The following is a 15556-nucleotide window of genomic DNA, read 5'->3' on the forward strand; positions in this document are numbered from 1 at the left end:
TTTCAGCATTTCACATACAATGTGTATCATTCTTTCATGGTGGATTCATAACAACTGGTTAGCCTGTCACACATTTCAAATAAGTTGTTTACCATTTTATTTATGTTGTGTCATGCAAATGCCACCCAATTATACTAGCCTTCTATTCTTATTCTTCTTTTCTTCTGTTAATGTGTAAGAACAGATGATGTCATGAATTTCACTTACACAATGCCTGGAAAGTACAGAGCCTTTATAGCTTGAATTCATTTGATATGCCAACTTACTGAGATAATTTGTTTCCTTGATCCACAGAGAAAACTGAGTTCTTCAGTTTCATATTATCCAAAGCTACATAAATGTACATTATTTGAACTCTTCTTCAGTACTTTCACAATTTCTCTTGTTTATTCAAATCTTGTATATTTGCTACTAACCTTCCCCTGTAGGTTTCCTGTACCCAGCACTGCTACACTATTGCAGAAAACACTGTGATATCACAGAAATGCTTGAATATTGCATTGATTTCTCCCAGTCCTTACATCATAATATAATGACTATAATCATAGCGTAATTAATGACAAAGTTCCAGGAAGAGTACAACAGGATAGCAAACACAATTAATTAAAATGCAAGTCTTGCTATGTGAGACATGTACACTACAAGAGACAGGAATAATATGAAAGGAACCTCAAAATGACAACTGTAAATGGAAAAATTCACGTGGCAATGAAATACAGGATCAATTTTTCACTGTTAATTGTGTATGTGTGTGATACAGCATAAAAGAACTATATAGCCATAAAGACAGGCAAAAGTACCACTGAAGGTAAAGTATTACATCACACTATGCACCACATGTCGGAGTCCTATAGACATGGACATCTCTAAACAGTTGCTCAGTGGGAAGTTATGCTGGACTTTTTAAACAAAAAGTAATTTTTTAACTGATGACCAAAAGTACAAGATGGATATAGCCCATTATTATAAATAAGAAACTGTATTACACCTATACAGAATGAAGGGCACCTGTATCAGAAAGAAATATAAAATTTAAGAACAATCCAGAGCATTACAAAAGAAAAAGTTACATTTTTGGATCTTCCCCTTTACACTCTTTCTGGCTTTAGATTAACTGAAAGGCTCATGCATTTATCTCCTAGTATTTCATAAGGCATAAGGTCTTATATACCCTGGAGTAAAACTCCCTGAGAATGCTGCACTAAAACTGGCAGCACTTGTGTAAAGTAGAGGTTCCTGCAGTAGTTATTTTGTTTCTGTTTCATAAAAGCAAGACTACCATTCTCATTCTTCCCCACTGCACATTTAAAACACAATACATTTTTAATTGTACATCACGATAGACAAAGAGCGGTTGAGCATTTTAACATATCAACATTTCATGTTGAAACTGAACTCCAAGAAATGCTGTGTTTGTTTAGATTCCTTGAATGGGGCAAGGGAATAAAACTATGTTAAATGATTGTCTTGTGTATACAGTCAATACAGGGAAAAAGACATTTCCCACAATTAAATCTGTCATCAATCCAAACGCTAGTTTGGATTCATGATTGCCACATGACTCACAGTTCTGTTCGAATTGGAGTGCCCTCACTTTCCTCTGACCTGAGAACCAGTACACCCAACCAGTTACTTTGGGATCTACTATCGAGAAATCTCAACCAGAATGTGACTTCTTGTATCCATATACACCAGGAATTTTCAGTGATAAAAAAGGCACGTTAACAGGCAGAAAACATACTAGGAAAAAAAAAGGGGTAAAGCATGAACCTTTGTCTTCATATGCTTATCTGCATACCAGCCATACCAACAGCAAAATATTCCACAATTTCTCCTTTAGAAGAACGAACATACGGAAGAAACACAGCATGAGTCTATACATTCAAAATGTTGCCGAAAAATGATGGTTCACTTATAACATAAATCAATCTACCTACTGATAATCAATCTGCAGCTTTGGAATTCTTTAACCAGTTGTCATTTTACAAACTGCAGGATGATAAAAATTTTTGATCTATGACAGGTAATTAGTTTGAGTTTCAATACACACTCTTGTTTCATATCACAGAAAACTTATGAATAATGTGCAGCCCCTCTCTTTCATTTTTTTTCCAGGCAACAATATAAAGACATACAGAAAACACAGTATAAATTTTTCTGTTGTTCACTCCTTCCCACCAAGAACGAGCAGTTGTTATCCCTGTGTTTCCAGTGCAATGATAATCCAGCCTTCTTGGAACTATGTACGCACAGAGAACCACTATATCAGTGGAGATTCATCATTTCTCTGAAAACTAACTTCTTTACTGTGTGCTTAACAGTATCTGTTCAACAATGATCTATAAAAATATTCTTTTATCGACACCAACAAAGTATAAACTTTTCTTGAGATGAATGACAATGTGCACTGTTACACTTGAAATATTAATGGGGAAAAAATAGGGAACATGTGACACATGTAAAGGAAAAATATTTAGTATGCAATAAGGACATCTTTTAAAACTTTCATTACGAAATTTACTTTTTTCCTTTGTAACTCTGTTAGATATATATATATATGTATATATTTATATAAATTTACTATATATAAACTCAATATGAGCCCTAATAGTTGCCATGATTATGAGCTTCACTGAAGTAGGAAACAACAAATGTTCTAAACATATGCACTTATTACATATGTCTTAGGCATAACAAACAAAGTAGCAACTTCATCCCTTGACAAAATCATATGTTTACATTTAATTACATCATTTAAAATGAACAAATCACTAAAACTATCTAGCACTGTCACTGTACTGGGATGTAAAAATGTTAAATAGTATGTACATATATCCTCAGATCCTCTCTAGATTAAAAACTCAGAAAAACAAATCAACATTAATACTGACAATGAGATGTGTTGCACAAGTGCAAACATTCGTAAGGTGTCTCAGTCGTTTGGTACCGGATAAATTACATACGACATAAGCAAATAATGTAACTTCACACAAAGAAGCAATTTTACAAAGAAAAGTATTTTGCCGTTATTAAAACAACCTATTCTCACAAAATGGCCCCATGAAATATAGAAAATAACAACTGTTCTATTGTTAATTAATTACTAATACGCAGTTCAATTATTTACATGTTTATGTACAACATACTAGACTTCTATTTATTTACATGAAAACTGCTGAACTGAACGTGCAATCTGTTATTTATATCCACAGAGTTAGAAACTGTGAACAGTCACTGCAGATGCACCACATATTCAGTTTATGAAAACTATAAATATAGTTCTAGCATACCTTCATTACAAACTTTTTGGACTTGATAAACAACAAAACAGAGTTCACTTATTTCATAACATTTTTTTCTCTCTGTTCAGTTCACAAAGCACCACAGTGGCACTATCAAGCCATGAAAGATGACAACTGTGAGCCAAATCCATAGGCACTTACAGGTAACAATCAAAATTCACACACACACACACACACACACACACACACACACACACACACGCACACACGCACGCACAAATATATATATTTACACTACGTAGCACAGCACAAAGTTCTCCTTGAAATTTTACAGGCTGAAACAGCCTAGGCACAATTGCACTTAGGAGGCATTACCAGTGATACAGCTCTTGTACAGCTGACATTTAAGTGTCTCAAGCAAGTAATGAACATTGCATATTTCTGAGAGGAACAATATCTGTAAATAGCATAAGCAAATGTCTACCACAATTTCAGAACAGAGTCAGCATCTGAAAGAGTGGCTAGTGGGTCAGCGGCTGTTATTTTCGGTATGCGCTGTTATAGAAGTATACACAAACAGCACTTTTATTTTATCACTTGTGTGCTTTATGGTGTCCAGTGCAACGATATTTCTTGTTCTACTAATCAACTTATTAGAGGAAGAAACCAACTGTGGAACAGGCTGATGCTACACTTATTCTGACACTACTCAGTTCAAATATAAAAATATAACTGACAATGAAAGAAACAACTGCTTCTTTTGTATAAAAACATTGTTACAAACTTTTCATAATTACATGAGGGAATAACAATTCTAAGCATGTGTGATAAAGCCTCCATCATCAAAAATATATTGTGAGTTACATAAGACTGGAATTTATTTTAGGGTTTAAGAATTCCAGCAGAGATCTTGTTCAGCAAAAAAAAAAAAAAAAAAAAAAACCACACACGTATTCACACCAAATAAATAGGATGATTGAGTAATAAGAGTAAGATACGAAAAACTTTTTCCATTCAATTAATTTCCTTATGTGATGACTACTGAGACTGTAGACTCTTCAGTAACTGTGCTGACACAAGAACATAAACACTAATAATCAGAACACATGAGAATAGCAGATTGTTTGGAAATAATTTGCAAGATAGGGTTTCTTGAATTTAAAGGCTTCCGCAAATTACAAAAACCACTTGCATCGAAGTTTCTTATTCCTGCAGCACACAGAACATCTTGGGTGGACAGTGAAAGTAATTCAGCAGAGTATTACTGTTATTGCAGCAGCACTCTCTCTCTTGAACCTCTATGTCATGATACAAGCAAAATTATATGAAGAAAGTTAATTGAAGTATTGTTTCTGTTATGTCAGAGAGGATACTATTCTGGCTAAGGCTCATCTGCACTGAAAGGAAACTTCTGACTACCTCCAAGAAATAATAACATTCTGAAATTCCTAAAAATAGTTAGTATATAACTGCAAATTTGCATAATAAGTGTTTTTATATCACTGACAATTATTATTCATTCAGTAATATAAAATGAATGGTTATAAGGAAGATGTCCATTACTTGCATAAAAGCCTTAAATGTCAAATGTACAGTAACTCACGTTAAAGAAAATTACAACAATGCCAATCTGAACACAATTTTGTCAAATAATCTCTCTTAGCAAATAGGATTTACAATTTTTCTATACTCCCAGGCGTGTTTCTGTATACGTGCATCAGCAATAACACACATGAAATAAGTAAAGAGCCAGATCTATAAAAAACAGTAACAAATAACATTTTAAATGCTTCAGGTACAGTGAAATTATCTGGCTCTTAAATTTAATCACAATAAACACTGCACATTTCTGTAAGACAGATGAAGTCATCAGCACAATATTAAAAAATCTGTATAAATCTAATTACTGATCAATCCATGGAAATTTAAAACAAAAAATTAAAAATATTTAACACATACGAATGTTAAGCCAGTTTTGATGCAATATTAAAAGTAGGGTAGCCATATTGAACTGATTAGCTTAATTTGGGCAATCAGTTAAAGTTAACATACCACATATAATTTCACTATCAATTTACAGTAATCTCAACAACAAATAAAAAATAATAATACATGGTAACTTAAGGGTAAGACTTAGATTCCTCTGTAGAACAGACTATCCTATACTTTACAGAAACAACACATACATATGACTCATTTTCCCCTATTTCATTTTTTTTCTTTTTCATTTTTTTTGTTTCAATAAGACACTGGACTTACTACACTAGTCTCAAGTCATTTAAAATTGTACATCAATTATAAAACAGGCAAATCAGTAAGATACAAGACTGTAAAAGAAACAAGAGCTTCAATCTATTGTGCACTATTGTTTGAGGCAATGTCTTTAACTATATAAAAATACAAAATTTAATATATTAGCAATATTCTGCTACAAATCTGGAAGATTTTCAGTATCTTAAATGACAGTATAGTACACCAAGCTTCACATTAGCACATTACTAAATAGCAGTGCACTAGTCAATTTAAAGCAATAAATTTAACAAGAAAAGTATTTTTTTCTGAACACAGAAAAAAAGATATGAAAATTTTGGTGTTTAAGGCTGCCTTTGTACTGAAAGTAACAATTAGATTTCTTGTAAAAGTTAGTACATTCATTCATCAGTTTAAATGAAGATTTCATTACACATTAAGTTCGCCTGGGAGTGGGATGCCGTGCACTTTGTCACTTTTATCATAAGATACTCACCAAATAACCCATCCATGACTCTTCTTATGTTTATTTACACAAAGTAAGTTCAACATTTCACACTTAGTAAGAAAGACTTGCCTGTTTTAAATCAAGACATTTGATTTCACCCCAACATTGCACACTTTTTTCACAGTGTCATTATCTCATAAAAGCTCTGAGAAGAATAGGGATCAGGACACGAGTAGAAGTTTTAGATTCACAGCACTTACGCCAATGACAATCATGGCTATCGCAACACTCAAGAAGTGAGAACAACAATCACTTGAGGAAAGATTTATACAGAAGAGTACTTCGGCAAGTCTCCTTCTCCTGTTCCAGCAGGAAAAGCAGGTCTCTGAGGTTCACCCGTTTCAACCTTGGCCTCATTGGTAGCTGAAACATTAGTATCAATATACATATATTACACACTCAAAAAATTAAAGTAAATGATTTCATATTAATGTACGTGAGTACAATGAGACACAAGGTAAAATGAGAATAACTATGATTCACAAGTACTACAAAGCTCTCTCACAGGAAAATATGAGACAGTTAATAATGACACCATGATTGTCACAATTGTTACCTCCACATTTCCCTCAATTAACAAACTGTTCCTTCACATCTCAGAATGTGTATATCAAACAATCCCTCCTTCTAGTCAAGTTACATCTTTGAAATAGTCTCCATTCACAGTGATACCACGTGAAACACCAATATTTGAGAACCACTTCTGGATAATTAAACAAACTGATAAACAAGTTCCTAATAGAAAACTTTTCAAAAGCAGGTTACAAAGAAACAAATCAACTTACATTTCTAAAGCAAAATTACAGGTGGAAAATAGGGTGGGTCAGTTGAGGAGGGGGAGGAGGATAAGGGACTATTATCTGTGAATATAGATGCATCCATAATTTTTGTATGACACTGCACATCAATGTAATCAAGGTTAAATGCAAAATCACTTTTCTCTTACACAATTCTTTAATATGAAGCATAAAATTCTGTAATCATATTTATGCACATTATCACTGTATGATTTATGTGTGGTGAGCAGTTTTATTGAGAGGAGAAAACAGGTTTTCAAAAATGTTTCATGTGACAAACGGTACTGCCTCTTTGGTAAGACAGCGGCTGAGCCTAGGTCGGCACAGTACTGAATGTTTGCGCAATGAACCATGTGGGGTACGCTGGACAGGTTGGTGAGAGTGCATCTGTACTGAGAATGCTCTCTTGCCTGCCAGCCCAGTCTGCGGCTGGACATGTCTGCTAGTTCTTCCCTTTAGGGGTGCAATATCTCTCAATTTAACTGTGCCAGCCTCCTGTTACTGTAACAATTTGAGTAGTGTATCCCTTAGGCATAGACTTTTGGAGAAATAAAATGTCCACTTGTGAATGGAAACATCTTTTCTTCCAAAGGTTTTCTCCTGACACCATTCATTTTCACATCCTGACCAAGTTCAGCACATACAGTTAAACACTTGTACAGGGGAGGAAAATAAAACTGTATTATGGAAACACACATATAAGCTCCTGGTTGTGGATGCTTTTTGAATCATGCTTTCCTGTAATATTTTGTGGGCTAAGATTTCTACTCTGTACTTAGGTGGCTATTTACTAAACATCTTTCATATACTGTTTGCCTTTGCAATAATCTCCTAATACTATAAACTAGTAATCAGCATGGTACTTCATATTTTTGTTGTTTTACAAAGTTTATAATAGTGATCCAGCCGTCTTTTCTCATTTTTATTATTGTTAATATCCACAGTTAGTTCAAAGCTACAATAAATTTAGGCATAAAGTTTTCTGCAATTACTTCTGTAGCTACACTCCTGACATATACTGCTACAACAAAGGGGAAAAAAACCGAAAGTCAAATTGATTTCAATGGTAATTTCAGCAGATCCTCCATTTTTTTGTGTATAAAGCCTCTGCAGTCAAAAAGTGTGATACATTAGCCCGCATGAATGGATATTTAGCTTATTTCATATGCCTCTTTACACAAATACCACGGAAGACAGATTTTGGTAATAAACAATCAAAATTTTTAATTAACAGCAATGAAAGCAAGCTTTCAACAATCAATCTGTTACTAACAGACTTCTAAAACAGCTTCTGCAGCTACATATACATACACCATAAGGCACTGTACAGTGTATAGCAGATGGTACTTTGTACCGTGTTAGCCATTCACATACTATTCCATTTTCAAATGAATCAAGGTGGGAAAATGACTCTGTATATCTCTGTATGTATTAATCTCTCTTTTTCCATTTAAGTACTCTGGAGATATCTTCACAATTTCCAATGTGCTATAGAAACCTGTTATGATCCTAGCAGCGGTCTTCAAACTGCTTCAATGTCTGTTGTTAGATCTACTTTACAAGACTTAAAAACTGGAGAAGTACTCAGGTATAGTGTGTAATAGCATCTTGTATACACTTTCCCTGAATCCTCCCAAAAATCCTGTCTTCCATGCACCTGGTCCATTAATTAGTGGTTTCACTTTTCCACTCAATTTCATACTTTAGTTTCGTTATTTACATGTTCCATGGATCATAACAGTGACCTTGCGCTATGATGTGACCCCCCCTCCCCCATCTCTCTCTCTCTCTCTCTCTCTCTCTCTCTCTCTCTCTGTAGTATTACCCCAAGGTATTTAAACAATGTGAGGCTGTAAGTCAATTACGTTTTCCTGTAGCTATACAGCAACAATACTGTATTGCAAGGAACAACATTCTGTATTCCACCTTTGTGCCTGCTGTAAACACCAGACTGATTAACAAGAGACAGGATGGAAGGTTTGGGCCTGTTCATTAATTATACATAGGATGAGCACTTCCTAGGATGTTCTGATACATCTACTGGCATGATATAAATTAAAATGGTTACATGTTTTGTATTGTAGTGCTTCGAGAATTTTCACGTAAATTCTGGAACCACTAAACCTTCTGATGCCTCGAACACGTGATATTTTAAAGATAAGTGTTAGAGAAAGACTATTTACTGCGCAACGCGTCTGTGTGTGCAGGATTGACGTTTATCATGGGAAGACAGGAGCTGCGTCAGACGAGTGGAACTGACAAGTGTTTGCCGCAAGTGCCACAGGCACTGTAGGAGAGGACACGGAGTAAATAAATGCTACTCTTTGCTGTGTTAGTGAATGAGATTGAGATGCAGGGGACGTCTATAAATTATTTGGTTGTTAAAACCAAGCAATTGTGATAAAGTTTTTGTGGAGATGAAAATACACCTGAACTGAACTGGAAGTTTGAGGTTACCGAGTTATTTCTAGTGAGAGAGAGAGAGAGAGAGAGAGAGAATTTGTTAGTTCCTCTAACCAGCATTATTTCTTCGGAGAACAAGTTTTGGAGATCGACGCATAGCCAGAGAAGAGGGTCAGCTAAAAGTTTCATGCAAGTCAAGTGTAGTAAGAGAAGTGTGAAGTTCGCAATCCATCTTTGCACCATTTCTCTTGTAGCCGAAACCGTTAAGAGTATGTAGCCCTTTTTTTATGGATGTGAGCACTACTTGTTGAGTCCATGCCACACTGAGTTGCTGCACTACACTGGGCAAAATGAGCTGCAACACAATACTAGGAGGTATCCCATGACTTGATGAGTCCATGCCACATTGAGTTGCATTACGCCAGGCAAAATGAGCTCTGATATAATGCTAGGAGGTATCCCATGATTTTTGTCATCTTAGTGTATGTGCAATTAATTTAAAATTAATTGCTTAGTGTTCAGATAAAAATGCATCAGTCAGAATGCAGCTCCACAGACAATGCTCTACTTGGGCACAGAATGATTTAATTATTTAATTGCTCTTCATAACCAGCTGGAAATCCCTGACTGCTGTCAGGTGACTGGAAGCTTCTTCAAATGGGTGTGTTGGGCAAAATACAGAGAGAGAGAGAGAGAGAGAGAGAGAGAGAGAGAGAGAGAGAGAGAAATACCAGTGTGCCTCAAGTACCATCCTCTCCTACAGACACTTCTCATCTGTAGAAAGTACATAATCTACCACCACTTGGCCATTTGACTGTGAACACTGTGCCAGTAGTAGGACTAGGGGAACTGTGAAGGGAGGCAGGGATCAGGGAAAGCAGAGGATATTACATCCAGCCCCCTCACCAACAAGTTTGATGTGCTGTCTTCCACTGAACCTGTGCCAGTGAGGCTTATTTCATCTGCTGGAAACTTTGCTGTGACATGTGTCAAGAGGAAGCAAATCATTGGTAGTTCAAAGATTTGGTAATCGAAGGCTGACTAAACCAATTTATGAGGCTGTTCTCGTTGCCATTAAGTGAATAAGAAGCATCCAAGTGCAGATTGTGGTGTACACTGGAATAAATGATGAAACTGGTCCAAGTTCACATTTGGAAAATTCCAGCAACTGGAAAAGAGGGTTGATAAAACCAGGTTTGCACATGGAGTTTCACAGAAGCTCATCATCTGCAGCAATGCCTCTAGATTGAGGTTCCCCTGGTTCTGGGACAAGTAGAAGGCTTGAAACAAAGAATCTGAAGGTTACACGACAAGCTAGGCTGTGACTTCCTAAATGTATGCTATAGGGTTATGATTTGTTGAGTGCCCTTACATGGGTCAGGGTTGCACTAAAAATCAGAGGATGTTAGTCAGGTGGCTGATTGTGTGTGGCATGTGCAAAAGACTTTTAAAGATTAAAATTGTAAGGAGTACTTGGCAAATGAAAGCTCAGAGTTTGAAGCAATCCTAAAAGGCAGTGGAGCTTACATCAATACTGGGCACCGAAAGCTGGCTAAAACCTGATATTGGAAGCAGTGATATTTTGTGATAAATTAAAGTGTATATTAAAAGGATAGGGTAATGGGAAATGGATGCGGAGTATCTATTGCAGCAGTAGACAAGACACTCGAATCTACCAAGATAAAAATTGAAGCTACATGTGAGACTGCTCGGATAACACTCAGTATCAACATCAAGCATAAAAGTGTAATTGGATCAGTACACTGATCACCAGACTTAACCCAAATCTAACGGTAAACTATAGAGAAAACCAAGGTTTGTCAGTACGTATGTGCTCCAGTCACACTGTAACACTGCAAAACACTTTACTCATTCAATAACTGATTGGGTTAATTACAGTTTTGCAAGTAGTGGACATGACAATACATCATGTGAAACATCCCTCAGTGCCTTTTAGCTCACTCATAAGAGAGATATATTAGACTTACTGTCAACAAACAGACCTGACTTATTTGAGGATGACCATCCTGAAACTGGTACCAGTGACTATGATGTAATTTATCAACAATGATTACTGAAGTACAAAGGGTAGCTAGAACACATTGGCAGATTTACATGTTCAGTATGCTAGGTAAAGAGGCAAATCTGGAAGAATAGTTGACCGTGCACTGATAGACATGTATCTAAAAGAACAGTTCACGATGGAAGGGAATATCCATGGAAAGCAGCTAGCGTAACGAAATGTCTAAAGCATACGGCTACAGAGAGAGATGTTGAATGGAATGATTCTGACTTTCAAGACAGCAACAACTGAAGAAATTAGTTGGGACCCTTGTGGTTCACATTGTACACTAATGATGTGACGGACAATAGCAACCTCAGATTTTTACAGATGTGTCATGAATTACTATCTGACAAAGCTGCATCACCATCCAGCCAAAACTTTATAAGTATAGATAAATAAGGTGGCAAACTTCATTTCATTGGCAGGACACTGGGAAAATGTAGTTGTCTACAATGAACACTGCTTAAAAATCACTTGTTTGTCCGTCTTAGAATATTACTCAACATACATAGAGTTAATGAGGAACACAATCAGATCGATGGACAGCAAAAATGGTCACAGGTCTGTTTGACTTGCAGGAGTGCCATGGAAATACTAAAAAACGTGAATTGGTATATGCTTTAAGACGGACACCAATTACCATGCAAATGGTTACTTGCATAGTTTCAAGCATCAATATTAAGTAAAAAATCTAATGATATTCTTCATCGCTCTACACATCAGACCTGTAGGGATCATGATGATGACATCACACTAATTACAGAACACCAGAGCAATTTAAGCAGTTATTTTTCCCACACTCCATTCATTATTAGTACAGGAAGAAACCCTAACACGTGATGCCATGCACTTCACAATAGTTTAGGTATGTCTGTGGATGTAGATGTAGCAGCTCCTCACAGGGCTGAGTGCATTCTATCTCAAGCATCCTACCACTCTTCTTCTAAACTCTGCAAGCCTCCTTTCGGTGTTCATGGGAAGAACAACTGTCAGCAAACCTCCATAGGAGCTGTAATCTCTCTGATTTTCTCACTGTCACTTCATGAGGCATATATGGGAGGAAGTAATATGTTTCTTGTCTCTTCTACAAACAAACATTCCAGAGATGTAGTAGTAAACTTAACACAAAGCCTCCCTACTATTGCTGACACTTACAGTTTCCTGGGCATCTCCATATGCTCTCAAAGTTATTAAATTATTGCATGATAAAAAGTTTCTCTTTGTTGGCTCTTATCTATTAACACAATCTGGTAGGGGTCCCCGATTGATAAATAATACAAAAGAACCAGTATCACAAGTGTTTTGTGAGCCACTTCTTTTGTGGGTGATGTCCATTTCCTTCACACTTTTCCAAAGATCTCAGGTAGGTACCTGCTCTTTATAATGGGATTTTATCCAGGCAATCATGGAGCATTGTAGTTGGTGACAGCCACAAATCAATTGCATATTGCGATACGACGTCTATTCCTGTTATATTTCGCAACTTTGAGAATGCATATTTTTTCTCTGTGAAATCATCGGATAAAATTCATGTCTGGGGACCTATACTTTTTATGTCATGTTATTTTCTATCTTCTATTTAAAAAAAAAAAACTTTCAAAAACTGATTACTCAAACCAAAGAAAATGTAAATATATTTCAATGTACTTATTGGTGTGAATCATACTCCATGAGCTGTCATCGTGGTTTATGTTTATGCTGCTGCAGGCAGTAACAGTGGAGAGTCAGTGTTATGCTGTGGAAGACTGTAATCGAAACGTAACCTGTCTCCACTGTAACAAAGTGGGATATATTGCTAATGTACCAAGAAATGCCGAAAAGTTATTTTTTGACTAGTTGAAAGAGAAGAATACTTATTTTAACCAGGTGTTTCATTTTGAAGAAATAACATTTAATACTTGTTTACATTATTTTGGGAGCACAGCAACTTTGTGTATAGAAGAAGAGTAATATACTATCATTAAACACTTACAATACCCAGGTAACCTTTTGGCAAGATTATAACCCAATTAAATAAAAGAACAATGAGCTACAATAACAACAACAGTAACTGCAGCATCACACAAAAAGGTGAGTATTGTTTTAATTATGAACACTTTGTGATGAATGGTGTTAACAAAATTTGTTCTAGGTTCCTCGTTCCGCAACCAACTGAAACAATTCAATGTCAAGTAAACTCTCCCAGACATAATTGTAACTGAACTTTATTTTGTCAGTTATTTAACAATACATGGATTACAGGTGGACAGGGTCCCATTAGATCTTCCAACTTTTAAGAAGTCATTGCACTTTAGGTCAGTCTGGGCAGTTACTTTTAGCAATTTTACAGTTGTTACCCAAATAATTGGGGTGAAAGGAAAGGAAACAGGATGGGAAAGAGATGGGAAGGAAATAATGACTTCCAGTTGCACAATGTATCACAGCAATGTGATGGCAAGAATTGAAAATTTGTGCTGGACCAGAACTAGAATTTGAATGCTCCTGTTCTCTGGAACAGTTACCTTAATGACCTTGGCCATCCAGACACATTTTCCAGCAGACCAAAAATTCCAGCTCCTTTCTCGACATACTGCAAAGACCCCTGCCCATTAACCCACCTCTCGCAGGTTTCTTATTCCCGTAGGGGTTTGGACATTGGTTGTGGATCCACAATGAAACTTTTTCATGAGACAGCTACTGTGCCCAGTGATTTTTCATCAGCAATGTAATCAAACTGAAATGGATCCAGCCCCCCCCCCCCCCTCCAAAACTCACACACACACACACACACACACACACACACACACACACACACACACACACACACACTACTCATCTAGGGAGGCTAACCTTGATACGTAATCACACAAAAATAAGAAACTTTCACTTAGGACAGGTCCCATTTGCCCCCTCACAATATTTTCCCAGTTCTGGTGGTTATTAGCCCTTTCTCCAACACTTATGGTGATGAATGCTAGAACATGGACTCAATACTGCCAATACACACACACACACACACACACACACACACACACACAAATGTACATACAGTATATCTGCTTTCAGAACTTTTAGTTCCAAAAGCTAGGAAAGTGTACATACTGACATTCTCCTGAAAGTAAGTGCTGGCCAATAAGTTTAAGATTATGTTTATCCCTTGTTATGCCTATAATTCATGCAGATTATATGTACCTTTACTGTCTGGTATCGATGTCTATACTGTATAAAACTATCACAGATTGAATGAAACCTGTATAAATAGTAACAGTTACCTTCATGCCAAATTTGATAGGCTGATAGTTTCACACAATGGAGCAAGGCATCTCTCTCCCCCCCCCCCCTCTCTCTCTCTCTCTCTCTCTCTCTCTCTCTCTCTCTCTCTCTCTCACACACACACACACACACACACACACACACACACAAAACATGCATCACACAGGATTTATCCAAATGGCCAAAAGGGACAGAACCCAGGGAGTGGGTACATGATACAGTGACCAGCGGAAGACAATTAATCACTGGCATTGCGTGAAGATGGCAACAAGTTAGCTTGCCAAAACATTGCACCATTTGGATGATGCCATCCTTCTGAATACCTCAGTATATTTCACAACGATCACACACTAGGAAAGCCTAAAGTCACAATTTTCTCAATCTCTTCATCACCTGTGGAGTTAGTGGACATATATACCTGTACTTCTTTGGTGACCCATGGCTTTCTATCGACCTTGGCTGTAATAATCTACTCACAATACTTCAACCACACTCCTATTCCTTGTCAACTGATTTCAGATGCTAATGCTGCACTCACCTGACCAGAAATCTTATTCTTCCTCCCACTGCATTTCACCTTTCTTGTATATAAGTATTAATATGCAGTTTTATAGAACATGGTCAACATATGAGAAGCCAGGTTCCAAAAATAGTCTTATAAGCTTTTGGTCAAAACTCAGCTAGTAGTGCTTTATGAATCTACTCCATCTTGTCCACTATTGTGTTAATATACGGTGTTTGGAACACCACGTATTAACACAATGCTAAGTGCCTGTGACTGTTATAAACATCATATCTACTAGCCTACTGGTTCCAAAATCCCTGTTGTTGCTTCCAAAAACTACCTCACTATCCATCAGCATCAAGTTTATAATAAGAATTAGAGTGTTACTTGAAAGTAAACATGTGCCACATTCATACGGAATGTACAATATTTCATTTATAGAGTTAATACAAATGAGGGATTGTAATGCTGAGAAATTGTCCTTCGACTACCAGACTACCAAAACGTCCTGATCACGCAGCATATTATGCTAGG

At 36.5% G+C, this 15556-nt stretch overlaps 1 protein-coding gene across 1 annotated transcript in view; it reads right to left on the reverse strand.

Moving 5' to 3' along the window:
- Positions 1-4167: 4167 nt before the first annotated feature.
- Positions 4168-15556, reverse strand: part of LOC126483484 (transcription initiation factor TFIID subunit 4) — a 210098-nt gene continuing 198709 nt past the window's right edge. Inside the window, exon 13 of the mRNA XM_050106624.1 lies at positions 4168-6363. Coding sequence (XP_049962581.1) covers positions 6250-6363 — 114 coding nt within the window. The 3' untranslated portion in view covers positions 4168-6249. The remainder of the gene's footprint in view (positions 6364-15556) is intronic.

The sequence above is a fragment of the Schistocerca serialis genome, chromosome 1 (genome assembly GCF_023864345.2).
Source record: "Schistocerca serialis cubense isolate TAMUIC-IGC-003099 chromosome 1, iqSchSeri2.2, whole genome shotgun sequence".
In the NCBI taxonomy this organism is placed as follows: domain Eukaryota; kingdom Metazoa; phylum Arthropoda; class Insecta; order Orthoptera; family Acrididae; genus Schistocerca; species Schistocerca serialis.